The sequence below is a fragment of the Bubalus kerabau genome, chromosome X (assembly GCF_029407905.1).
Source record: "Bubalus kerabau isolate K-KA32 ecotype Philippines breed swamp buffalo chromosome X, PCC_UOA_SB_1v2, whole genome shotgun sequence".
In the NCBI taxonomy this organism is placed as follows: Eukaryota; Metazoa; Chordata; class Mammalia; order Artiodactyla; family Bovidae; genus Bubalus; species Bubalus kerabau.
In genome coordinates this window covers 69,578,841-69,606,444 of record NC_073647.1, presented here as the reverse complement: position 1 = coordinate 69,606,444, position 27,604 = coordinate 69,578,841, and the positions used below count along the sequence as shown (strand labels likewise).

The window sequence follows — 27,604 nt, the reverse complement described above, 5'->3', positions numbered from 1 at the left end:
AAAAAAAATGTGATTGTGCCAACACCACTGGCATCCTGGGCCCACGCCAGTAGCGTGAGCCCATTTTCCTCGAATGGCCTGAAGTTGGAAAGGCAGGAGGCAGGCTCTGGGGACTTGTGTCAGGTACAGGATGGCTGGAGAGGATCAGCTTCCGGCTCCAGCTCAGGCCAAAGATGGTGAGGAAGGTGCTTGTGGGGAGAAGCCTGTGTCACCCCCACCCAGGTCTCCCAGCTACTGCAGAGAACCACCCCAGGTCAGGAGAAAAGGAGTCCATTGAGCACCTCAGGAGAGTTTGTGAAGCTTTTGGAAAGTAACTGGTGAAACTCAGCTCTGAGTCTGTGGTACATTTTTCCTAGTTGGCACAAAGGTATCTCATAGACTTGTGGGGACCTGTGATTACCACAAGGACCCAGAACAGGAGAAATAGAATCAGCACCCACCATTAGGTATCTCTGAAAAACCAGAGAAGTCAGCTCAGCTTAGGGTCCTGCTGCTTCTATTGTACGGAAATACCCCTCCCTAGAAATCGCCAGAGGCCATTGCAAAGTCTGTAATGAACGTGACTCCTCATCTTTGATAGGAGGATGCCAGGCTGCTGGGCCTCATCCAACTGCACTGACTAGGGTTAGCCATTCCCAGAGAGAGGGCCTTTTTCACGAGGGTCAGAGGTCTGGCAGGACTCTCTCACGGCAGTCATCTCATTCAACACATTCATTCAACAAATGTTTATTGAACACCTACTATGTGCCAGGCAGGTACTGTGTGGGTGCACACCCAGACTATAAAACTGAATAAGATATGCTTTCTGACTATAAGGAGCTACCAGTGTGGTACAGGACCGCAAGTTTCTGGACTGTCCAATCAGGTCATTTTGAGTGGTGGCCTCTGTTCACACTGGGACTGACTTCAAGAGTCCCAACCTTGATGTCATGGGATGTATCCCTGGTGGGTATGCCACCAGGTCACCCTGGGTAGCCTCCTACATGCAGAGCCACCCAGCCTGACTGCTGTCTCTGGTTCCTCCTCCAGGTGTGGCTTTCAAACCACTTTAGCCATGACCTTTGCAAACATGAGAAAAAGCATCTGTGCCCAAGCTTTGGGAGGAAGTGACTCATTAGGGCTGCTGTACACAGTTGTATAGGATGTACAACTTGGACAGGGAAGCAAGTGGGGCTGAAATTACCAAGCTATGTGTCCAAAGGCCTAGCATCACCCAGAGGACTGGGTCTGCCCCCCCTAATTCATCATGGCAGGTGGGTGCAGCAGGGAGAAACTTTTCCTAGTTGGCACAAAGGTATCTCATAGACTTGTGGAACCTGTGATTACCACAAGGACCCAGAACAGGAGAAATAGAATCACCACCCCCCATTAGGTAACTCTCTGAAAAACCATCTCTGCTTAGGGTCCTGTTGCTTCTATTGTATGGAAATACCCCTGTCCCTAGAAATTGCCAGAGGCCATTGCAAAGGATTGGCTAGCTTTAAATACAGGCTAGTTCTGAGGTAACTGGGAGCAGTTTCAGAGGGAGAGGCCCCATTTCCCAAAGCAACTTGAAAGCTGACCTGAACCTGTCTCCTAACTCCCAGGCTGCCCAATGCTCCCAGCACAGAGCACATGGTGTTTCTGTGCTGCCCTTGCTGGCAGCCACGGTGGCCAGTGGAGCCAAAGGTCCCAGGGTCAAGTGAAAGGAGCACAGTATCCAACTCCTGTGACCAACAGGAGACTTCTAAGAGGGGCAAAGGGGAGGATGGAAGAGCAGGGTTCTCAGCTCTCCTTGTCCACCGGGGCCCAGATAGATGGGTGAGGGGCCCAGTGGGAGCATTCAGAGGGCTGCCAGCAATCAACAAGTCAAGGACACAAGGACTCCCACACAGAGGCACTGCAAAGACTTATTGGGATAGTAAGATGAATAGATTTAATCATTCTTGTTTGAAAAACAAGACATAAATTAGTATATATATAGAATTTATATATTTTATGTAGTATATATACTATATACAGACATTAGAAAATGTGTCCTCTCCATGAGGTTGAGGGAGAGGTGAAGGATGGTGGTGGAATGAATGACACAGGCGGGGCCTAAGTGGTGAAGAGGCAGGATCAAGAGGTTGGGAGAAGAGGGAGACCATGTCAGCACGTGGGCTCACAGTGGTCGTGGGGGCAAGGGTTCCCCACCTGGCTGCATCTCTGGCCCATTAAACAACTTGGTCCTGTGGGAGGAGAGGCAAGGAAGCGGGGTGGGGGGGGCGCTGGCTTTTGCAGAACGAGCTCCTCTAATCCTTGCCGGGAGGAATTGCCACTCAGGGGGTCTTTTATCACACTCGGGGGTACCAAGGATAGGTGGGGGTTGAGCACAGTGTACATCTTTATAAAACTCACATAAGAACGGGAGGTTTCACATGAGCCCCTCACGGAACGATGAATGAGGCAGACGCAGGGCACGAGCATGTGGGAAATGGGGAATATGGAGAGGTGCATGAGAAGCAATCTATACAGAAGAAACATTGGCTTTCTTTGTTCCCTACAATGGGCAATTAGTAGGGACTCCGTGTCTTCACTCCCAGGAACACTGTGGGGGGACGGTGACGGCAGCAGATGTGTGTCAAGAAGAATGCGAAACAGTGTGAATTCCCTTCCAGATAACTCCAGGGGAGGGGAGAGAGAGAGAGAGAAAGGGAGAGAGAGAGGTGCAGGACTGCACCGGGTAAGGCGCTCAGCTTCTTTTCTTAGAGAGACAAATCCACAGGGTCAATACACAGCCAAAAGCATATACTCAGGATTAACATATCACGCTAGCTTCCAGAAGTTTAAGATATAGTCATCGACACCCCCCACCCCCGACCCCCTGCCCCCCACCCCCCACCCCCCACCCCCAATCTGTAGCTAAGTCGGACTCCTAAGGACAGTCTGTCTGGTAGAGAGATGTTGAGAGGAGTCGCGTGCTGGCAGCGACAGCCCCTGTGCTGGGCCGGGCTGGGCAGGGCGGGCTCCGAGGCCTGCACTGGGTCTCCCCAGGGCAGACATGGTCACCAGGTACCTTACCCAGGACGAGCGGGGTAATCCCAGATGCCTGCTCCCTAGTGGACTGAGCTGCCCTGCCCGTCAGCGAGGGACAGGGCACTTTGGGGATGGCTGGTGTGGAGCTACTGGGCCCAGGGGCGAGTGCTCCCAAGGCTGCCAGCATGTAGAGCTGGCCACCAACAGCCCAGAGTGGCTGTTTTCTGCAGACCCACTACCTGGGCACCAGCCCTCAGGGTGGCTCCTGCCGAGTGAGTGAGAGCTTGGGCACATTTGGGCTGTGTGCCCTCTCCCCTCCGCTCGCTCGGCACCGCTGTGGCCCTGGAGGGGAACAGGTGCCAAGAGGAGCTCGAGACCCACAGGCCTCCGGCTTCAGGCCTGCCTCCCTCTGACTCCCACGATGGAGCAGGAAGTGGACCTGACGTCACATCTCAGCCCTAGAGAAGAGAGAAAATACAGCTCTGTGACGGGCGTAGTGACGGGGGGCCGTGGCCCTCACAGTGACGCCCAGAGGCCAGGGAAGGGGCAAGGATACCCAGGGTGGCAGCTGCCTGGAGCCCTCAGGGACAGCCTCCAATCCAGGCACTTCTCAGTCCCTGGAGACTGAGGACTCAGGGGGGCCCTGACTGGCCCAGCAGACACATATACTCACCACAAGATGCAAAGACCACAAAGCTCAAACCTGGGGCCACGGTTGGAGAAGGGGGGCAGGCCTGGGCAGATGGCCTACTTAATAAGGGTCTTTAAGGAGCGGGTGAATGTGCTCATAACAGTCGCTGAAGTTGGGGAGCCTGGCGGGTGGCCCCCAGCTGCCCCCAAAGCTGTTGCTGCCTGCTGTTGCTGCTGCTGCTGCTGGTTAAGGTTCCGGGCAGTGGACTCCTCAGCTGCGCGCAGCAGGAAGGTGTAGTTCCTCACCACTTCCTCCACCTTGGCCAGCAGCTCCTGGCGCTGGGCCTCAGAGCGCACAATGAACACCAGCCGCACGAAGGTCTCAATGAGGCTGCTCAGCACCTGGAAGCTGCCCGTGATGGCCGCCAGCATGTGCGTGGGGCTCTTGTCCACGTTGGCCACACGGCGGCAGGAGGCCCGGAGCTCCTTGAACTTGAGAGCCAGTTCCAGTTTGTATTCAGAGATCTGGGAGACGTAGGGCTTGGGGGCGCGGGCCTCAGGACTGGCCACACACTGCCGCAGGACCGTCAGCAGCTCGTTGGTGTCCAGCCGGGCGGCCAAGAAGCCGTCGGGCAGGCCATAGGCATGGGCCCGCAGGGCATTGATTTTGGCCAGGCTTCCCTCGAAGGTGGACACCCGCAGGTCGATCTCCTGGGTGCGGGATGCCTCGGGGCTGCTGCTGCTGCAGGTGGCGGCATCCAGCACCTGCAGGGTCCTGCTCACCACGGGCACTACCTGCTCGTCCAGCTTCATACCGGGCAGGATCTTCATGGGGATGGAGTACGAGAGCTCGTCCTTGCCATCGCTGGCATCATCTGCCATGTCACACTTGCGGTAGTAGAAGCAGTAGCGGATGGAGCAGCACTTGCCGCTCTCACTGTCCTCGTCCAGCTCCGCGGGCTTCCGGTACACCTCTTCTGGCAGTGAGAACACGGCCATCTGTCGGGGCCCTTTGGTCTCAGGGGCGACATGGACGTAGGAGGGGTCTCCCAAGGTCGGGGACTCCAGCGACTTGCTTTTGGGACCCACGCCTAGGGGGAGGCCCGCCTCTACCTCCTTGGCCTCCCTGGGCAGCATGCCCAGGGGTGGGTGCGGATAGATGTCTGAGGTCAGTGAGGCTCTGTCACCCTGGTCCAGCTCACTGATGCTGTAGCGGCGCATCAGTTTCCTGTAGTTGGGAGCTCCGAGACACTCGCCCCCGGAGGCACACGTGGTCAGGCAAGAAACACCACTCTCAGGGTCCGATCGGCACTCTCGGGACTCCAGGCTGGTGGAGCGGATGCGCCTGACACTGGTGGGGGTGTCAAGGCTCAAGCCTGGGCCGGCCTCTGGCTGCCTCTGGGTAGGCGGGACCCTGTCCCGATCCTTGCCCCGGAGGCTGGGCACTGGCGTCTGGGGAGCCTGAGGCCGGGCCCCCCTGCACATGCGCTTGCAATCGCAGCTGCGCCTCTGCTCACGGGACATGCCGGGTCCCTGCTGCACAGGGCTGCTGCGGAGCTGGCAGCTGCAGCGGCCTGGCGCTGGGGGTTGCAGGTACTCGGCTCCTGGCAGCTCCCCCTGGCTTGGCGGCTTAAGGAGTTCCTCGAGGAACTCCAGCTCATACTGCTTCACCTTCTGCAGCTGGGCCTGCCGCTCATCGGTCTCCTTCTTCTGGCGTGTTGGGAAGGTGGCAGAGAATAAATTACGGAGCCGGAAAGGACCCCGGGAAGATTTGGGCTTGGCAGGGCCTTCGGAGGCTGACTGGGCTCCATCGAGAGTGGTTTCGATCTTTCTGGAGGGCATAGTGCTCACCTGCCGGTTGGCGGCTTGAGGCCTCAGTGGGCTATGGCCTCGTGGCGGGCAGCTGGGGCTCTGCAGAATCATGGGGTAGCTGACTCGGGGGACCAGGCTGGTCTCCTCAAGTTTGCTGCTTTGGGGGGTGCTCTCCAGCTGCCCCTTCTCCCCATGGCCAGAGACAGTGCCCTGTTTGTGCACAGAAGGCTTGGCACCCTCGGGCCCACCCTTGCCTGCCACCTCCCCGGTACCTTGCTTGCCTGCTGACTCTCGACTCACTCGAGACAGATAGGTTTTGGGAGGGAAAGTTTGAACAGGCAGCCTGTCCTCTTGTGGGGAGAGGTGCAGGCTCTCAGCTCGGCTGCCTGTGGGTGCTCTGGAGCTGGAAGAGACCTCTGGGCTCAGCTGCTGCTGGGAACTGCGTGAGGTCTCCGGAGCACCGGGGCTCATTTTGAACTTCAGATTCTTAGTGGCACTGCCACTCATTGTGCTAATTTCCGGCCTTACTAGGCTGACCTCTGACCTCCCCATGCTGGCCTCTAGCCTTCTCTCCCCACTGCTGGGGGTGTTCCCCAAGGCTCCGGCAGGGGCAGGTAGGCTCTTAGTGTGAACCACCTGCTGGAGGGCAGCTGAGATGATGGCTGGGGTCATGCTGCCCTTTGGGTCCAGGATAAGCTTGGGGCTCAACCTGACCTCCTTGGGCAGATTCTCCCTTAGCTCAGAGACCTGCTCTTCACTAAGGGATGGTGTGGCCGCCCTCAGTGACATCTCTAGGCCTGCCCTAGTGTGGCCAGGCCCTTTGTCCTCAGGAACTGGGGACAGCAGGCTCAGATTCTTTGGCTCACTCAGCTGTGGAGACAGTGCCGGGTGCACTGCCAGGGCATATGTTCGTTCACGCTGTGGCTGGGCCTCCGATGAGGGCAGCTTCCTCCGAGCACCAGGGGGACCGGGACTCTGACCTGCAACCACTGGGTGGAGGGATGAGTTGGGATCCGGGCGCCCGAGAGAATAAGGGGCCGTGAGAACAGCCTGGGCCGCACAACTCTGGATCCGGAAGGGCAGGTCCTTGCGGGCCAGGAGGCTGTCCTTGTTGAGGTGCTGGGCCAGGAAGTAGGTGGTGTTCTGGTGCTGCTTCATGGCCGACATCATCTCCGACATGTCTGTGAGCTCTGAAGAGTTGGTCTCATGGCCCGAGTCCAGTGATGATTCAGGGGTGATTGTGGCCAGCACAATCAGACCTGGGGGGACAGGAAGAGGGGTCTGCAGCACTTACTCAGGTCAAGTCCTTTCCGATCATATGTAGACGGTCTGTGAGGGTCAAGGTTAGTCAATAGGATTTCAGGCTGGGAAAATCCAGTCAGCCCTGAGGGGCCTGCAGGGCTGAGGGTGTGAAGCGGGGAAGGGAGGGGACAAAGCGAGGCAAGCTGGGAGAGGGGTGATGAAGGGCTGGAATCCAAAAGAGAAACAAAAGAGGCCAGAGAGAAGATCTGGGCAGTTTGATGGCAAATTAACATGCAAATCACAGGCAACATAACATGCTAATAATCATCACTATTTTTAGACTCAACAGCCTAGGAAATTTTTGTTAATTGTCCTGAAGAGAGCTGACAAAGAGAGCTCCCTCTCTCTGGCACTCCTCATTTGGCCAGGCCAGCCTACTGTCCCCGCAGCTGAGACCATTTAGCAGACCTTGGCCTCTCTCTGGCTACCACATGGGCCTCGAGCCTGGGAGCAGCTAGTGCTTGGAGCTCCAGACTCTGAGAGTCATGCTAGGCCTAGGGGCCGAACACATAGGGGCTGCCCAACACCAAGGATGCTCTTACAGACAGAAAAGGCACACGCTCGCCCTGGTCAGCTAGGCTCCCTCTGACCCCAATAGCTTCACTTTCTGTCCACACTTGTCCTTGCCTCACATGCTTTCCCATATGCCTTCTTCCTCCCTATTTCTTTCCTTTCACTACAGCATTGACCTCTTTTAGGCATATGTGTATGGAAGGATGTACATGTGGCTATGGGTGCATGTCAGACATGTGAGCTTGTTTAGAAGATGGATGTATGTGGGTCTATAACAGGGAATAGCATGCATGTTGTATGGCTTGCCTACCAAATAATAATAACAATGGCTACGACCTACTGAAACCCTACAATGTACTAGGAAGTATTTATGTACTTGGCAGGAATGATCTCAATTTAATCCTCACAACACCCCTATGAGATAGGACTGTTCTCAAATCCATTCAAGATGATGAAAGTGAGGCTCAGAAAAGGTTAAGTGGCTTGGAAAAGCAAAGGTGACACCAAAAAGTGGTGAAGGAGCCAGGACTTGGGTGCATCTGACTGAGAGCCAAAACTCTGAGGCAGGATAAAGGCCTTAGCCCTGAGCAGTGATGGCTCCTGGCTCCTCTGATCCCAGGTCCCTACGTAGTTAGTTGGTCATTTTGTTTTTCTTCCAGACACATGCATGCTGGATGCTCTTTGCCTGTCTTCTATCTCTCTCACAATTTTGCTCTGATCCTCCATCCTGGCCTGGCTCCGTAGCTGTCATGGCCCCAATCCCTGGGGTCCATCCACAAGACATTTCCAAAGCGATGGGATGGTGAGAGCCAGACCTGTAGTGGGGGCTGAGCAGTAGCTCCCTGTCACAGCATCATCGCTCCCCTGACCTTATCTGAACTGCCTCTGGGCCATCCACTGCCCTGACACACCACGCTAACTTTGACCTCTGCTTGGGAAGAAGAAATGTCACCTGCTGGCCCTGCCTGGCTGGGACAAGGAAGGGGAGGCAAGAGAGAGGAGGAACGGGCTGTTACCTGCAGTCTGTGGGGGTGGGGGATGTGGTCCATCCTCTGAGGCTGCCAGGGCTTCCAGAGCCTGCAGAGTGGACACCAGGGCATCATCTAGCTCCTGGGCATGATCTCGGACTGTCCGGGTCTGCACGCTGTCAATCAGTGTCACTGGAATCTCATCGTACAGGAGCCCCCGCAGATGGCGTCCTTGCTCCTGGCTCTGGGCAGCCCGGCGCTTGGGGTCATCCTCATCAGAACTGTTGTCTCGGAAACCAGGAGGTGGGGCAGCGATGGCAGGCAACAGCGAAGTGCTCTCATCTTCTTCCTCTTCCTCCTCCTCACTCCCAGGGGGTGGGAGGGACATCAAGTCCACCATATTGTCACGAGAGGAGCCAGACCTCCCACCTTTGCGAGGGCCCAGCTGCTCCTGGAGTTTGGCTTTGCAAGAGTCACAGTAGAAGTTCAGGGCTTCAGCCCCAAGGGAATTGTCCAAGGTGTAGGAGCGGGCCCTGCTGGCACAGGGCTCGTGGTCTAGGCTAGCTGCATCAAAGTCATCAGGGATCGCCTCATAACCTTGGCCAGAGCTCTTGGACGTGGGGTCAGACTTGGTCCTGGGCCTGGTCTCCTCAAAAAAGATTAAGTTTTCATTGACATCCATCCGGCTTTCCTGTTCCTTCCTTTGTTCCCGCATGTGGAGGTAGCAAAAGCTGACAAGCTCAGAGTCGGCAGGTGGGGGCGTGCAGCGGCTCGACTTCCTGGGGCTGGTGCCCACGCTGCCCACATAACTACTCTCCTTTTTCCCCAGGTGGCCCCCAGTGACAGGGCGGTGGGCGCTGTGCATGTAATCTAAACCCAGAAAGAGAATGAACAGATGAGTCCTGGTGCTGAGGACTGTGGCTGAGTTCACATGGCGTCTTGGGCCTGGGTCTCTGGTGCCCAGCTGGGTGGTGGGTACTGAGAAAGAGCATGATTTGGCTCCTAGAGATAAGGGGAGGGGCAGCCAGGCTGCTGCTGACCCTGAAAGTAGAGTGAGTAGAACTGAATGGCCTGGGTGGCTAAGAGCCCCCAGGGATGGGGGCAATGGGGGCCCCCATGGGGGGCCTTTTCTGCAATGGGAAAAGGCATGGGGTGAGGTGGTGTAGGGATAACACCTTGGTGTCTGGGCACAGCTGGACTCTTACATGGGTATATGTCTGGTCCAAGAGTCAGCTGTACGGGTGAGGTTTGTTTCATGTTCCTTCGGAACTGTCACTGTCTCCAACCCCGTCTATTCAGAGCCTGTGTTATACTTGTGTGAGGTTGTATCTCTTCTAGCAGAAGGAATTGAGTCTGACAAGTTAGTAGTGCTTTAGTGAGAAAGTGTACAACAGGTAGTACAATTCCAAGAGTGTGTATTTCAAAGAGGATGGTCAATGGAGGGCACCTAAAAGAACAGAGCTCTACTAGCAGAATTTGGGGCATCTGAATGTGTCAAGCATATGAGAGAGATGCTGGCATGTACATTATGTGGGAGGAGAGTAGGGGGAGCATTTTTTTCAATTCCTCAAATCACATCACTTCTCAGTATTCATACAGGGCTAGCCTGCCTGCTCTATGTATATGTGGCAAAATATTCTAGTCAAGTATTTCTTTTCCTGGCCATGCCTCACTTAAGAGGAATCTTAGTTTCCTGACCAGGGATGGAACCCATGCCCCATGCATTGGAAGCACAGAGTCTTAACCACTGGACTGCCATGGAAGTCCGCTACCAAATGTATTTTAGAGACAGTAAGTGCAGGAGGAGTTCACAGAAGAGAGAGAGGCCTTCAGTCTAGAATGATCAGAGAAGACTTTCACAGAGGAGATTTAACAATGGTAAGTATGTAGATCTGAGGATTATTCATAGCAAATGCTTTCTTTCTGAATGGCTTCTCTCTTTTAGGCTGTTTTTTTTGGCCCCTTCCCATGTTACTTGTGAGAATATACTCAGACAATGCCAGTTTCCTTTGCTATCAGCAGACAGACCGATGGCAAACACTAACTTAGGCTAAGGCTATATACCTGATCCAATTTAATCCTCACAACAACCCAATGAGGTAGGTACTATCATTATCCCCATTTTACAGAGAAAGAAACTGATCCATTCATTTTGTGACTTACCCAAGGTCACATGAATTGTAAATGGCAGTCTGGATTTTTTTGAGGGGGTTATGCTACACAGCTTTTGGGGTCTTAGTTTCCCAACCAGAGATTGAACCCAGGACCTTGGACGTGAACGCTCAGAGTCTTAAACATTGGACCAGCTGGGAATTCCCTGGCAGTCTGTATTTGAGCCCAGGTTTGAGAGACTACAAAGCCTATGTATTTTTTTTTTCTTAAACTTTTTACTTTATGTTGGAGTATAGACAGTTAACAGTGTTGTGATAGTTTCACTTGGACAGCAAAGGGACTCGGACATATTTATACGTGTATCAAAGCTAGTGGAGGTGATGGAATTCCAGTTGAGCTATTTCAAATGCTAAAAGATGATGCTGTGAAAGTGCTACACTCAATATGTCAGCAAATTTGGAAAACTCAGAAGTGGCCACAGGACTGGAAAAGGTCAGTGTTCATTCCAATCCCAAAGAAAGGCAATGCCAAAGAATGCTCAAACTACTGCACAAGTGTACTCATCTCACACGGTAGTAAAGTAATGCTCAAAATTCTCCAAGCGAGGCTTCAGCAATACATGAACCTTGAACTTCCAGATGTTCAAGCTGGTTTTAGAAAAGGCAGAGGAACCAGAGATCAAATTGCCAACATCTGCTGGATCATCGAAAAAGCAAGAGAGTTCCAGAAAAACATCTATTTCTGCTTTATTGGCTATGCCAAAGCCTTTGACTGTGTGGATCACAATAAACTGTGGAAAATTCTGAAAGAGATCGGCATACAAGACCACCAGACCTGCCTCTTGAGAAACCTGTATGCAGGTCAGGAAGCAACAGTTAGAACTGGACATGGAACAACAGACTGGTTCCAAATCGGAAAAGGAGTATGTCAAGGCTGTATATTGTCACCCTGCTTATTTAACTTCTGTGCAGAGTACATCATGAGAAACGCTGGGCTGGAAGAAGCACAAGCTGGAATCAAGATTGCTGGGAGAAATATCAATAACCTCAGATATGCAGATGACACCACCCTTATGGCAGGAAGTGAAAAAGAACTAAAGAGCCTCTTGATGAAAGTGAAAGAGGAGAGTGAAAAAGTTGGCTTAAAGCTCAACATTCAGAAAACTAAGATCATGGCATCCGGTCCCATCACTTCATGGCAAATAGATGGGGAAACAGTGGAAACAGTGGCTGACTTTATATTTCGGGGCTCCAAAATCCCTGCAGATGGTGATTGCAGCCATGAAGTTAAAAGACACTTACTCCTTGGAAGGAAAGTTATGACCAACCTAGACAGCATATGAAAAAGCAGAGACATTACTTTGCCAACAAAGGTCCATCTAGTTAAGGCTATGGTTTTTCCAGTGGTCATGTATGGATGTGAGAGTTGGACTATAAAGAAAGCTGAGCACCGAAGAATTGATGCTTTTGAACTTTGGTGTTGGAGAAGACTCTTGAGAGTCCCTTGAACTGCAAGGAGATCCAACCAGTCCATCCTAAAGGAGATCAGTCCTGGGTGTGCATTGGAAGGACTGATGCTGAAGCTGAAACTCCAATACTTTGCCCACCTGATGCAAAGAGCTGACTCATAGGAAAAGACCCTGATGCTGGGAAAGATTGAGGGCAGGAGAAGGGGACAACAGAGGATGAGAGGGTTGGATGGCATCACCGACTCAGTGGACATGGGTTTGTGTGCATTCCAGGAGTTGGTGATGGACAGGGTGTCCTGGTGTGCTGCAGTTCATGGGGGTGCAAAGAGTCGGACATGACTGAGTGACTGAACTGAACTGAACTGAACTGATACTGTTTCTTTCCTTCTGCATGTTTTGAGTTTAGTTCACTGCTTTTGTTTGTTTGGGTTTTATTTTATCTATGCCTTGTGGCTTACAGGATCTTAGTTTTCCCACCAGGGATTAAACCTGAGCCATAGCAGTGAAAGTCCCATGGCCTAACCACTGGATTTCCAAGGAATTCCCATACTTTGCTCTTCTTCAAGTTTTGTAAGGTGGAAGGTCAGATAACTGATATAAAGTCTTTTTTTCTTTTTAAATCCAGGTGTTTATAAATTTCCCTCTAAACCCTACATTTGTTAGATCTCATAAGTTTTCATGCATTGTATCTTCATTTTCATCCATGTCAAAGTATTTTCCAATTTCCCTTGTGATTTATTTTTTGACCCATTGGTTATTTAGGAATGCTTTATTTAATTTCCATGTACCTATGAATTTCCCAGATTTCTTTCTGTTATTATTTTTTTTTCTATTTCTGTTGTGCTCAAAAAACATACTTTATAAGATTTCATTCCTTTTAAATTTGTTGAGGTTTATTTTATGACCTAATAATATATGGTCTGTCCTGGAGAATGTTCCAGGTGTACTTAAGAAGAGTGTATATTCTGCTATTGTTAAATGACATATTCTATAGATTTCTGTTAGGTCTAATTGGTTTATGGTGCTGTTCAGGTCCTCTGTTTCTTCACTGATCTTCTGCCTAGTTGTTCTATCCATTATTGTAATTAGGGTATTGAATTCTCCAGCTATCGCAGTTTTATTGTGTTTTTCTCTTTTCAATTCAATCAGGTTTTGCTTCATGTATTTTGGGCTCCATTGTTAAGTGACATCATCACAGTTTTGTGATGGCTGTAAGCTCTAGTGAAAAGCAACACTGATTCATTGCCCCCGTCAAACTGGAATTTGAAAGGCATTTGGAAGTTTTTTTTTTTTTTATCCCCCCAGCATCTAGACCACTATGATGAACTATAGGGTAATGGTTAAAAACATAGACTTATATAGTTATACGACAGCCTGTATGGGAGGAGAGTTTGGGGAAGAATCCATTCAGTTCAGTCGCTCAGTCGTGTCTGACTCTTTGCCACCCCATGAACCACAGCATGCCAGGCCTCCCTGTCCATCACCAACTCCCAGAGTTTACCCAAACTCATGTCTACTGAGTCCGTGATGCCATCCAACCCTCTCATCCTCTGTTGTCCCCTTCCCTTCTGCCCTCAATCTTTCCCAGCATCAGGGTCTTTTCCTATGAGTCAGCTCTTTGCATCAGGTGGGCAAAGTATTGGAGCTTCAGCTTCAGCATCAGTCCTTCCAATGAACACCCAGGACTGATCTCCTTTAGGATGGACTGGTTGGATCTCCTTGCAGTTCAAGGGACTCTCAAGAGTCTTCTCCAACACCAAAGTTCAAAAGCATCAATTCTTCGGTGCTCAGCTTTCTTTATAGTCCAACTCTCACATCCATACATGACCACTGGAAAAACCATAGCCTTAACTAGATGGACCTTTGTTGGCAAAGTAATGTCTCTGCTTTTTCATATGCTGTCTAGGTTGGTCATAACTTTCCTTCCAAGGAGTAAGTGTCTTTTAACTTCATGGCTGCAATCACCATCTGCAGGGATTTTGGAGCCCCGAAATATAAAGTCAGCCACTGTTTCCACTGTTTCCCCATCTATTTGCCATGAAGTGATGGGACCGGATGCCATGATCTTAGTTTTCTGAATGTTGAGCTTTAAGCCAACTTTTTCACTCTCCTCTTTCACTTTCATCAAGAGGCTCTTTAGTTCTTTTTCACTTCCTGCCATAAGGGTGGTGTCATCTGCATATCTGAGGTTATTGATATTTCTCCCAGCAATCTTGATTCCAGCTTGTGCTTCTTCCAGCCCAGCGTTTCTCATGATGTACTCTGCACAGAAGTTAAATAAGCAGGGTGACAATATACAGCCTTGACATACTCCTTTTCCGATTTGGAACCAGTCTGTTGTTCCATGTCCAGTTCTAACTGTTGCTTCCTGACCTGCATACAGGTTTCTCAAGAGGCAGGTCTGGTGGTCTTGTATGCCGATCTCTTTCAGAATTTTCCACAGTTTATTGTGATCCACACAGTCAAAGGCTTTGGCATAGCCAATAAAGCAGAAATAGATGTTTTTCTGGAACTCTCTTGCTTTTTCGATGATCCAGCAGATGTTGGCAATTTGATCTCTGCTTTGCTGGAGCAGCCGTGAAGAGATACCCCACATCCAAGGTAAGAGAAAACCAAGTAAGAGGTAGGCACTGAGAGAGGGCATCAGAGGGCAGACAGACTGAAAGCACAATCACAGACAACTAGCCAATCTGATCACCTGGACCACGGCCTTGTCTAACTCAGTGAAACTAAGCCATGCTGTGTGGGGCCACCCAAGATGGCCAGCTCATGGTGGAGAGGTCTGACAGAATGTGGTCCACTGGAGAAGGGAATGGCAAACCACTTCAGTATTCTTGCCTTGAGAACCCCATGAACAGTATGAAAAGGCAAAAAGATAGGATACTGAAAGATGAACTGAAAGATGAACTCCCCAGGTCAGTAGGTGCTCAATATGCTACTGGAGATCAGTGGAGAAATAACTCCAGAAAGAATGAAGGGATGGAGCCAAAGCAAAAACAACACCCAGTTGTGGATGGGACTGGTGATAGAAGCAAGGTTCGATGCTGTAAAGAGCAATATTGCATAGGAACCTGGAATGTTAGGTCCATGAATCAAAGCAAATTGGAAGTAGCCAAACAGGAGATGACAAGAGTGAACATAGACATTCTAGGAATCAGCAAACTAAAATGGACTGGAATGTGTGAATTTAATTCAGATGACCATTATAACTACTACTGTGGGCAGGAATCCCTTAGAAGAAGTGAAGTAGCCATCACAGTCAACAAAAGAGTTCGAAATGTAGTACTTGGATGCAATCTCACAAACGACAAAATGATCTCTGCTTGTTTCCAAGGCAAACCATTCAATATCACGGTAATCTAAGTCTATGCCCCGACCAGTAACGCTGAAGAAGCTGAAGTTGAACAGTTATATGAAGACCTACAAGACCTTCTAGAACTAACACCCAAAAAAGATGTCCTTTTCATTATAGGAGACTGGAATGCAAAAGTAGGAAGTCAAGAAACACCTGGAGTAACAGGCAAATTTGGCCTTGGAATACAGAATGAAGCAGGGCAAAGGCTGATAGAGTTCTGCCAAGAGAATGCACTGGTCATAGCAAACACCCTCTTCCAACAACACAAGAGAAGACTCTACACATGGGCATCACCAGATGGTTGACACCGAAATCAGATTGATTATATTCTTTGCAGCCAAAGATGGAAAAGCTCTATACAGTCAGCAAAAACAAGACTGGGAGCTGACTGTGGCTCAGATCATGAACTCCTTATAGCCAAATTCAGACTGAAATTGAAGAAAGTAGAGAAAAGCACTAGACCATTCAGGTATGACCTACATCAAATCCCTTATCACTATACAGTGTAAGTGAGAAATAGATTTAAGGGACTAGATCTGATAGACAGAGTGCCTGATGAACTATGAATGGAGGTTTGTGACATTGTACAGGAGACAGAAATCAAGACCATCCCCAAGAAAAAGAAATGCAAAAAAGCAAAATGGCTGTTTGAGGAGGCCTTACAAATAGCTGTGAAAAGAAGGGAAGCGACTTAATATACAATATAATCATACAATCAGCAATATAATCATTTATAAGGTGAATATTTTGAATAAGCTTATGCCAACAAATTAGATAACCTAAGATAAAATGGACAAATTCCTAAAAATACACCAATTACCAGAACTGAATTAAGAAGATAGAAAATCTAAATAGGCCAATAGCAAGAAGATAAACTGAATCAGTAATTAACTCTCCCCAAATTAATCAAGTCAATCAGTCAGTCAGTCCAGGCCCAAAATGGCTTCACTGGTGAATTTCATAAAGTGCTCAAAGAAGTACTTTATAGTATTCTTCACAAACCCTTCCAAGAAATGATAAGGAACAGATACTCCTCAGCTCATTTTATGATTGTCAATATTACCTTGATACTAAACCAGACAAAAACATCACACAAGAGAACTACAGACCAATATTCTTTATGAATATAGATAAAAAATATAACATAGTCCTCAACAAAATACTAGCAATCAGAATCCAGCAACATATATCAAGAATTATACATCATGCCCAAGAGGGATTTATTGCAGGAATGCCGCATTGGTTTAACATCTGAAAATCAATTAATGTAATATACCACGTTAATAGAATAGAGGACAAAAACCACATGATCATCTCAATAGACACAAAAAAATCATTTGACAAAGTCCAACATCTTTCATGATAAAACTCAACAAGATAGCAATAAAAGGAAATATCCTCAACATGATAAAGGTTAACTGTGAAAAACCTAAGTTAATTTCATACTTGATGGTGAAAGACTGAAAGCTTCCCCCTAAAATAAGGAAAAAGTCCAGGATTTCTACTTTCACCACTTCTATTCAACACCATACTTGGATTTCTTGCCAGGACAATTATTAAAATGAAATACAGTCATCCAGATTGGAAAGAAAGAAGTAAAACTATTTCTATTTGTAGATCTTATATATAGAAAATCCCAAGGAATCCACTAATAAACTATTAGAACTAATAAACCATCTCAGCAAGACATCCCTGGCAGTCCAGTGGTTAAGAATATGCTTCCACTGCAGGGGGCACAGGTTCCATCCCTGGCTGGGGAACTAAGATCCTGCATGCCACACGGTGCAGCCAGAAAAACAAAAAAAAGCCCAATATCAGCAAGGTTACAGTATAAAAACTTAATATACAAAAATCAATTGTATGTTTATGCAATAGCAATAAATAATCTGATAATAAATTAGGAAACAATTCTATTTACAATAGCATAAAAAATAATATACTTAGGTATAAATTTAATAAAAGAAACTGGAAACTACTGGAAACTACAAAACATTTGCAAAAGAAATTGAAGAAGATTTAAATAAATGGAAAGATACTATGTGTTCATGGACTGGAAGACTTAATATTGCTAAGATAGCAATACTTTCCAAGTTGATCTATAGATTCAACACAGTCCCTATCAGAATTCCAGCTGACTTTATAGAAATGAAGTGAAAGTCACTCAGTCACATCCAACTCTTTGCAACCCCATGGACTATACTCCATGGAATTCTCCAGGCAAGAATACTGGAGTGGGTTGCTGTTCCCATCTCCAGGGGATCTTCCCAACCCAGGGATCGAACTCAGGTCTCCTGCATTGCAGGTGGATTCTTTACCAGCTGAGCCACAAGTAGAAATTACAAGCTAAGTAGAAACTGACAAGCTAATTCAAAAATTCACATGGAATCACGAGATCCAGAATAACCGAAACAATCTTAAAAAGATCAAAGTAGGACTCATATGTCCTGATTTTAAAACTCACTACAAAGCAATGGTAATTCAAACTGTGGTACTGGCATAAGTTTAGACATTATAGGTCATATGGAATAGAACTGAGAGTCCAGAAAAAAATCCCTTTTTTATGGTCAAATAGGCCAATTTAAGAGCTTCCCTGGTGGGTCAGTGGTTAAAAAAATCTGCCTGCCAATGCAGGAGACATGAGTTCGATCCCTGGGTTGGGAAGATCCCCTGGAGAAGGGCATGGCAACCCACTCCAGTATTCTTGCCTGGAGAATTCCCTGGACAGAGGAGCCTGGTGGGCTACAGTCCATGGTGTTGAAAAGAGTTGGACACGACTGAGCACACACACACACATGCTGCCTCTCTAAACATATAGTCAATGTAACCACATTGAGTGGGTTCAATTTAGATCATAGTGGCTGACTCCAGGGAACTCTAGGTCAGTGGGAGAATGGTATGTAATGACCTCTGTGCTTTAGGTAAGAAGTGCTCTAGGGGAGCACTGAGCCAGGAGCACGAACTAGCAGTTCAGGAGGTCTCTACCCACAGGCACTGTCCACAGGGCTCAGCCATGTACCAGGTGCTAACTCCCTGTGAGGCAGATGAATAATCAGCATAGCCAGCCTGGCAACAAGCTGCCATCAGAGGTGGGTCCCAGGGGCATGTGCACTAAGCAGGTGGTGACTTCTCTCAGCCAAGGTCCTGATGTCCAAAGGTGGCTTCCCTCTCTGCAAGATGGAAACATCTCCCAGCACCAGGTTGTCAAGGCCAGGTGACACACAGCCTGCCACTTGGTGCTGTGATGTGCAGATCCAAGGAGCAGCATGGGGCTGTGTGGCAGAGACAGTATGCCTGGAAAAGCCCACATCTCAGGACAGAAGGTTACAGATGCCAGTAAAGTCAGCTATGATATGCTGACGGCTGGGACAGCATGCCTCTCAGACTGAATCTGCTGTAAATTGCTCATCAGCTTTCCCCAAGAGGGATGCCCTAGTCTAGCCCTCTGTACTCAGTTACTCTCAAGGGTAACTTAAATGCTTGCAAAGAAATAGGATAGTGATTCAACTGTGCTGTGCTTAGTTGCTCAGTTGTGTCCGACTCTTTGCGACCCCATGGGCTGTAGCCCCCCAGGCTTCTCTGTCCATGGGGATTCTCCAGGCAAGAATACTGGAGTGGATTGCCATGCCCTCCCCCAGGGGATCTTCCCAACCCAGTGATTGAACTGAGGTCTCCCGCAGTGTTGTGGCTTGTTTACCGTCTGAGCCCCCAGGGAAGCCTGGTATTACAACTAGATCACTATATAAGTATATATGTATATGTGTGTGTGTGTGTGCGCGCTCAGTTGTGTCCAACCCTTTGCAACCCCACAGACTGTAGCCTGCCAGGCTCATCTGTCCATGGACTTTTCCAGGAAAGCATACTGGAACAGATTGCTATTCCCTCCTCCAGGGGATCTTCCTGGCCCAGGGATCAAACCCGCATCTCCTGCGTCTCCTGCATTGGCAGGCCGGTTCTTTACCTATATATGCTCAAGTATATCTCTCTCTCTCTCTCTCTCACACACACACACACACACACACAGCAGGATGTTGACTTAGCTAGCCTCCTATTACTTGGCCTTGCTATATTCTACAGTCCAGTAATCACTACTGGTTATAATAATGACCTAGAGGCTTTGGAATAAGTTCATGTTCTTTCTGACTCATCATTAAAAAAGCCTGTTATGTTCAATCCAGCTTTAGCACTCTGTGCATGTCATGGAGTTTTAACTTCATGAAAATCAGTAAGCCATGCATGGGCTATGTAGTAGCCATTAAGCATAATACTTGATTCACTAGACCAAACTGCTTTATAACCATGAGAGAAAACGTAGAGTGAGTTCCTTCAACTGTCATCCCAGTTGGGGCCCCCAAACCTTATTTTCATGGATTTCCCCAGGATACAAGGGAATTCAAGGCTGGAGAGAGAAGGTAGCTGCCTCTGGATTTCCCACAGCTGGAGAACAGGCATTTGTCTGAGTCTTTCTCAAGCCCAGGTATTGTTCTGTTGTGTCAGCTGAATTTCCCCTAAATAAATGCAAAGGCACTTACTGCACTGACATTATCCATTTCATCATCTGTCTGTATTCCCCCACTGGACTGTAAGCTTGGCGAGCACAAAGACCATGTCTGTTACTCCTGGCTGTATCCACACTGCCTGGCACATAGTGAATACTAGAGAAATAGTTGTTGAGTGAATAAATGAAATACCTCCTGTGGGGAAACTACTGATAAAACCCAAGAGGTAATCCCTTCCTTCCCACATCCCCATTTTCCTTTTTCATTCAGTCTCAGAGGAGAGGAGGTGCTTTTTCTTTTCTACTTGTGGGTTTAACAGCATCCTTTTGGCCCAGCCAGCTGAGAACTGAGTCGAGCTAGCTGGCAGCCGGTAACTGCCGAGGGACAAGAATAGAGAGCAGGCCAGGGAGACCAGGCCCTGAGTGGTCTGGAGCTTTGGTTCCTGAAGGTAAAGCCCAACTGAAGTTGGCAGGATTCCTTTTCCCTATAGGCCTTGGCTAAGTAACACAGCACTGGGCCTTCTGTTCTGAAATGAAAGTGCGGGCCAACAGAGGAAAGCCATCTCAGCTTTGTACCAGGGACTGATGGCCCCTCACTGTAACCTGGGCAGAGGGCTCCTCAGTGGTACCCATTGCTGTCTTTCTAGCCTGTCCTTGGGGCCAAGGGAGAAGAAGTGCACACCAGCCCCTGACAGGCAGAGCCGGGAGGCTTGCCCTGTGCCACTGGCTGAGAACACTGGGTGGCTGTTGTTGAACCCAGCATCTGACAGTCCCAAAGGCCACACAACTAGGCCCTGCTGTGGACTCAAGGCCTTGGGGAGGTGAAGCACTGCAAACAGCAGGGATACCACTGTGGTCTATGTGGCTCCCACATGGACAAGTGAGGCCCTATGGTAGAGACAGCCTGAGCCCCCATCACTCTGCAGGCCCAAGGGGGCTCCCAGGAATCAGGAAGGACCAAAAGCCACGTCCAGTTTTTTGGAAACCTCTTTCCAGGCTGCAACACCTCCATGAGAAATGGATTTGCCTTTGGAATAGCAGCAGGGTTACAACATACAAAGTGCTCAGTGGAACTGCCAGGACACAGAAGCCTGTGCCACTTACTTGGTGCCATTGTCCCCACAGCAAGGAGAGTATTTAAGGACAGCATTGGCTAGGGTGGGATGACAGAAACACTTTGTCAGGCCGGGTGGGACTGGCAGAGTCACTCCCAGGGTCTTGTGAAAGTGGATCCCTTTAAACAACCGTCATTTCCACACCTGGTCCTCAGCTGGGTTCCAGGCTTTTCTTTCTGGCTTTCCTTTTCCATGTCTCCCTCTTGGTGCTGTTCAGTAAGAGGTATCACTGGATGTGATGACAGAGAGGAAGACCACAGGCGACACTGACAAGGTTAACGCTGGCCTTGGCATCCTTTGACCATCAGAGGTTTGATAGTGCAGATGGCAGCTCAGCCCCTCGGCTCCTTCTATTCTAAGTCACTTCCTATGCTTCTCTACGTAGAATCTCCTTCATGTGCCTTAAGGCCACTGATCCTTTCCTACATCTGTGTTTGGTGGATTGCCTTCTAATTCATTTGGTCAGGGGCTTCCCCAGTGGTCCAGTGGCTAAGACTCCAAGCTCCCAATGAAAGGGAGCCTGGGTTTGATCCCTGGTCAGGGGACTAGATCCCACATGCCATAACTAAGAGTTCACATGCCACAACTTAAAAAAAAAAAAAGATCCTGCATGCCACACAAAGATGGAATATCCCGCATGCTGCAACTAAAACCTGGCACAGCCAAATAAAATAATAATAATTCCTGTGAGCAATGCGATGAGATGTAAACACAGGCTTGTCACCACGTTCGTGATGAAGAGATCATGAAGTGAGAGGGTGGGTGTGAGTGTACACAGCCCACAGGCTGCTGGTTCATCCCCTGGAAGTGTGTTTCTACTCCTCGCTCTACATCACAGGTAACCATACTGCAAACCAAGATAGCCTTAAAGAGAAGAGACAAGCGGCAAGGCAAGCGGATGGATTCGTCAGCATGTGAGGAAGGCGACTCCTGGGCAGTCAGTCTCAACTTCCGCCCACGATGTTTGGGTGCTGGGACAAGCCAAGCCTCAGGTGTAGTACATGGAATGTCTGTTCTTTGGGTCTCCTCCCTCTCCTCCTACTGTGGTTCAGGACAGCAGTATCTGGACTGGGCTAATTTGTCCTAAGGCCCCTATGTGTCGCATCACCAGCACAGCTCTGGGTGATACACTGAGTTGCCTCACTGGGAAGCCTTCTGTTGGGGGGCAGCCCTTGACTCTATCTGATCCTAGTGATCATTCCCTCCTATCTCTGAGCCTCTTGCTGGGCTTGCATAGCCCTTCCTACCCCCGCCTTCCATGGCCTCTTACTCCAGGCAGCTCTGTCAGTGCCCACTCTGATGAATAAAAGAAAGGTTTTAGCTTCATTTTCAACTGCGCCAGGACATCTGTGCATCTCTCCTAGATCACTGTACCTCTAAAGCTTTGCCTTAGATCCCATGTGATTCTCCAATTGGTTCTATGGATTGCTCGTTTGCTATTTTTATGTTATGCTTGTTGACCAACTCAGACACAATGTATTGTTACCGGCATCCTTTGTGGGACAGGCCCATATGAAGGCCAGCTGTCTTTTCCACTGGCTTGGGCCAGGGGAGACGCAATGGTGTATCAGGGACTCCTGGTAAACCAGGAGCTGGAAGAAAGGGGTGAGCCTTCCTCCATGTCTGCAGGGTCCAAAGGGCCTCTGAGACACTGAAAACTCAGGCTGAGCCCTACCTGCCTTGATCATTGGAGGTGGTAGAGGCTGGCTGGCGGGCCTGGAGAAGACCATCTTCTTGGAATCCAGCAGGAGGCGGCAGTACCCCGCAATCAGGCAGGCAAAGTTGGTGGCTTCGGGCCACTCCATCAACAGCACCAGAGGCTGGGGGAGAGACAGGAGAAAACGTGAGGAGGCAGGAGGGAGGGGAACAGGTACATGTCCAGGAGAACAACAGCAAAGACAAGATGACTTGTATAGTTATGAGAACATCCTTTCTGAACCCCACATTAAGGCACCTAGGCTGACAGATAATTTCTTCTGATTTGAGAATTTATTTATAGTCAACTCTTCCCCATGTATCAAAACTAAATCAACCTTTAATTACACATTTAATGAACCACTTTTACTGAAACAGACTAAAATTATATAACATCACATGACTGCTGTGTGGCTGTTTGGGTTTATTGAGGCTCAGCAGATGGGCAAGCCTGCTGAGAGAACAAGGCTAAACCTGGGAGTCTAGGCTAGGTCGGGGAAGATCCTTGACAGGAAGTTCCTCAAATGCATGGACTATCTCTTACTCAACTCTATAACCTGCTATGATACCCAGAACAGCTCCCCAGACATGGACACTCTGAGCAATCCAGTCCTCCCTGTGTCTTCTGGGCCACAAAGTCTTTCTGGTCTGTAGTCCTGCTCAGACCTGCATGCTGTTCCCCCCATTTCCCTCTGTTTCCCAAAGTGCCCTCACAGTGTTAATCAGTGCCACTTAAAAGAGTTTCTTGGTCAAATATGTATGTGAAACAATGAGTTAAACAAAGCTATGCACACAATTATACTTATGGGAATTCTCAGATCCTTTAATATATTAATGTGCGCTGTGAAACTTCAAGAGGAGGGCTTTAATACTGCAACTTTTTCCAATAATTTGATCAAAAAAATCTATTTTTATAGAACATCTCATAGTAGCAGGGCTGCTTTTTTTTTGGGGGGGGGTTGTTTTATTTAACCCACACTGGAAAATACTAGCATACTCTGTTGACTTCTGTTCCTGACCCTAAATCAATCAAATTAATCTTGGGGTTAGCTAGCTGACTACTTCAAAGACCTGGCAATGATATACCAAACCCCCTCCCCAAAAACCCCAACCCAAAAAAACACCTACACCTTTTCCAGAAACCTTCCCAATATCTGTATTCTTCAAGTGTGGCTTGAAAATAAATTTGGGTCAGACTGAAGCCAGCCATGAGAGTATTTTCCCTGCCATAGGGAAGTGGCCTCCAGGTAAAGACCACTGAAGACTAGCTGAAGAGGAAGCCATGGGGTCATGCGTCATCTTGTCTTTTGAGTGTTTCTGGACCAAGCATTAAGAGCAAAAGGAATTAAGAGGAGGGAATGAGCCTCCTCTGACTAGTGAAGAAGCTACTACAACAGTCCAGGTGAGGGGTGATTAGGACCCTACTAGGGGCTTTCTTGATAGCTCAGACAGTAAAGAATCTGCCTGCAATTCAGGAGACCTGGGTTCGATCCCTGGGTCAGGAAGATCCCTTGCAGAAAGGAGTAGCTACCCATTCTAGTATTGTTGCCTGGAGAAACCCCACGGACAGAGGAGCCTGGTCGGCTACAGTCCATGGGGTCACAGAGTCGGACACGAATGAGCGACTAACACTTCTACTTTCAGGGCAGTAGCAGTAAAAAGGCACATCACAAACACTTGATGGAACTTGGTCACCAACTTGACGAGCCCTGTTTGGCTGGACCATCACCTTGGGAACAATTCTGAATCCAAACCAGCTCAGCTTTTAGCTAAAGTTGTACCAGTCAGTTTTTTTGCTATCTCTCAGGATCCTGAAACATAGCTTGCATTGAATATTTTCAGTTCATATAGACCAGGGATTGGCAAACTTTTTCTGCAAAGGGCGAGATAGTAAACATTTTAGGCCTGGTAGGCCACACAGGCTGTGTTACAGCTCTGCTATTGTAATGTGAAAAAAGCCATAGATAATCTGTAGGCTAAACAAATGGGTGTGGTGGTCTTCTCCAAAAACTATTTCTAGAAACAGGTGCTGCTGGGTCAGGTTTGCTTCATAGTTTGCCACCTAATCTATGAGTAAAGCTACTTTCCAACTAAATACAATAGTCTGTATTCACATTCACACCTCTCAGCTTGTTTCATTTGTCAACAGTGATCTCATAGTCCTTTGGAAATTCTTCTCTGGACTTCTGTTTCCGAGAGATGACACTGTGCTCTAGTTCTATAAGCTCTGACCACATTTGTCTCTCTCTCTCTCTCTCTCTCTCTCTCTCTCTAGGTCTCTTCTTGTGTGACCTCCCTGGAACCTGATGTCTCAGGCTCAGTCCTCAGACATCAACTTTCATTTTTGAGCTAGGGATCCCAAAGTCACTATTTCTAGTCCATTCCCCTCTTGAACTCTTTTCCTATCTCAGAGCTTGTACCATGCTGGGTCTATATCACACAGTTTTGTGCTGGATTGAATCCTATCCTAAGTTGTTTAATAGTTATTGTTCATCTAATTATACTGCACGCCACAGTAAGGCATTTTGGATTCTGCCCCACAGACAGTGAGTTAGTGATGCTCCTGTGGAACTCATTCAACACTATCAGGAAAAAAACAAAAAGGAACCATCTTTACCCAGAAGAGCAATGACTCTATTCTCCAGTGACAAAGGGACCAGGGATGAGACACTACCTTTGAATCATTGTTTGGAAGGGGTAGAGGAGACGTTTGTACCTCCAGTTAACACATGCTTCTCAATCACCACAGAATGGTCAACTTTGTGTACAACAAAGTAGAGACAGAGGGGAATGGGATGGGGTGGTGAGGCAGGGGGAGAATAAGATCCCCTTCCTTTCTGCCTCACCCCCTGCCACCAACAGCAGAAGGATACATAGAGTGGGTGTAGATAGCTGCTACTGCCATTACTAAGGCCTCTTGCCATTACTACAAGCTAGGCTGGCCTCTGGAGCATTCACAGACATCATGGCCATTGCTTCATTCTGGACCCTCATAATCTTCCTCTAAGACCAAATCTTCTCAAGGTACCTGTAAATGGGTCACAAGTGTGCTGAGATCCTGAGCCCCTCAGCCTCTGGCTAAAACTGCCTCATCTGTTTATTCCAGTGGGCCATACAAATTTTGATATTTTCATGATTAGGAAAAGGTGAGGATACACTAACCTGAGGACCTTTGATAGCCTCCTGATTGGCCTGCCTTTTTTTTTTTTTTTCCCGGCCATGCTGCACAGCATATGGGATCTCAGTTCCTGACCAGAGAGCAAACCCATGCCCCTGTAGTGGAAGCACAGAGTCCTAACTACTAGACCACCAGGGAAGTCCCAGCCTCTTTGCTTCTAGTCTCTACTCACTTCACCTCCATCTTGCGGCCTGAGCACCTGTCTAAAACACAACGCTCACTTAAAATCTTTAATATCTCATCACCTAAAATCTACTGCCTTCCAACATCACACAAAGCCTCTCGTGACCCAACCTACAGCTCCAAGCACATCTTCCACTAACTCTGACTCCTCTCATCACTGTCCTTTACCATATGCTACAGCAACGTCACATCATTTACAAGGTGCTAGACAGGCCTTGTGTCTTTGCCCTCTCATACCTTAACCTATGCTGTTCCCTCTGGCTGAAATGCTCCCATGCCCTGTCCACCTAGCAAGCCACTACACACTGGCTAAAAGGCTCAAGGACCACATGACCCCCTGAGAGATGCAGCTGTTCATCCTCGAGTGGGGCCAACATAGGTCCTGCCCTCATGGAGCTTATAATCCATCAGGAAATAAGATATAAATGAAGGGAACTTCCCCAGTGACTAGGACTCAGCACTTTCACTGTGGTGGTCTCAGTTCAATACCTGGTTGGGGAACTAAGATCCCACAAGCCTCTCAGTGCAGCCAAAAAAATAAATGAAGTAATCATACAAAGGAATATGATTACAAGGTGTGATAAGCACTACGAAGGGAAAGTGTGTGTGCATGCTAAGTTACTTCAGTCGTGTCTGACTCTTTCCGATCCCATGGACTGTAGCCTGCCAGGCTCCTCTATGCATGGGATTCCCCAGGCAAGAATACTGGAGTGGGTTGCCATTCCCTTCCCCAGGGGATCTTCCTGAGCCAGGGATTGAACCCTTGTCTCTATGTATCCTGCCTTGGCAGGTGGTTCTTTACAACTAGTGCCACCCAATATGAAGGGAAAGTAGAGAGACCGATCAGAACATAGAATGTACTGGACTGGTGGGTGGGTGGGTGTGAATGTGTGCATGGCTGACTACTTTGGGTTCAGAAGCTGGAGAGAGGTTCTTTGCGGAAATGGCATTGACTGACAGAATGAGAGACCACTGGACCAAAGCACAGGCTGACTGACTGATGGACAGACTGATGACAGGCTAGCTGGCTGCAAGCAGTCTGACTCACTGATGCCCTGGCTGATGAGCTGGCTGCAGGGCAGGCAGAATGCCTAACAGCCTGACATCTTGACTGGTTAGCTGGCTAGCTGGCCAATGGATAGATCAGAGGCTGAGTGCCTAACTGGCTGATTGACTGAACTGTCTGCCTTCAATGTCCCCTCTTCTCTCCTACCCCCACTATGGCCCAATGTCAGTAATAAAACAGTATGAAACAAAATCTTATGCCCAGAGAGGGCCAAACGTAGCCTGAGTTGGCTCAGCAAAGCACATCAGCAGCCTCTCATCTGCATCCCCATACAACCCAATCGGCTCCAGCAGGGGCCAAATGTAGCTCGTGAAAGGAACAGAGGCAGTTTTTGCCATCAGGGGTAAAAAAAAAAAAAAAATCTAATCAGAGGCAGGCAAGCAGAGAGATTGGATAGGTTTTCTTAGAAACCTTCAAAAACAACATTTTATTTTAAATAGGATTTTAATGATCATGACGCCTAATGTAATGCTTGTCCCGACAGAAACCACTAGAGCAATAAGGCTCAAACATGACAACAGGAGACACACTGGGCCACAAGAGATCCTTTGGGACTTTAGTGTGATGATTTCTTTCCCCCCCTTATGGGTTTCCGTGGTAATAGGGTATGGTAATGGCCCAGAGCCATCTCAGTCCCAGACTGCTGTCTCCTGGAGAAAGATATTTGCAGACTACCTCATGTTTACCTCACTCAGAGCAAGTAAACTGAGTGAAA

General features: G+C 48.5%; 1 protein-coding gene and 1 long non-coding RNA gene across 3 annotated transcripts in view; one reads left to right on the top strand and one right to left on the bottom strand.

Moving 5' to 3' along the window:
* LOC129638656 (uncharacterized) overlaps positions 1–27,604 on the top strand; it is a 48,559-nt gene that overhangs the window by 17,312 nt on the left and 3,643 nt on the right. For both annotated transcript variants that reach the window (XR_008707959.1, XR_008707958.1), the window contains exon 3: positions 21,606–21,759. This is a non-coding gene — a long non-coding RNA (uncharacterized LOC129638656). The remainder of the gene's footprint in view (positions 1–21,605; positions 21,760–27,604) is intronic.
* Positions 3,745–27,604, bottom strand: part of FRMPD3 (FERM and PDZ domain containing 3) — a 67,276-nt gene continuing 43,416 nt past the window's right edge. The window contains exons 12-14 of the mRNA XM_055563221.1: positions 22,443–22,587; positions 8,271–9,092; positions 3,745–6,698 (exon numbers count right to left, since the gene is read on the bottom strand). Coding sequence (XP_055419196.1) covers positions 3,745–6,698; positions 8,271–9,092; positions 22,443–22,587 — 3,921 coding nt within the window. The remainder of the gene's footprint in view (positions 6,699–8,270; positions 9,093–22,442; positions 22,588–27,604) is intronic.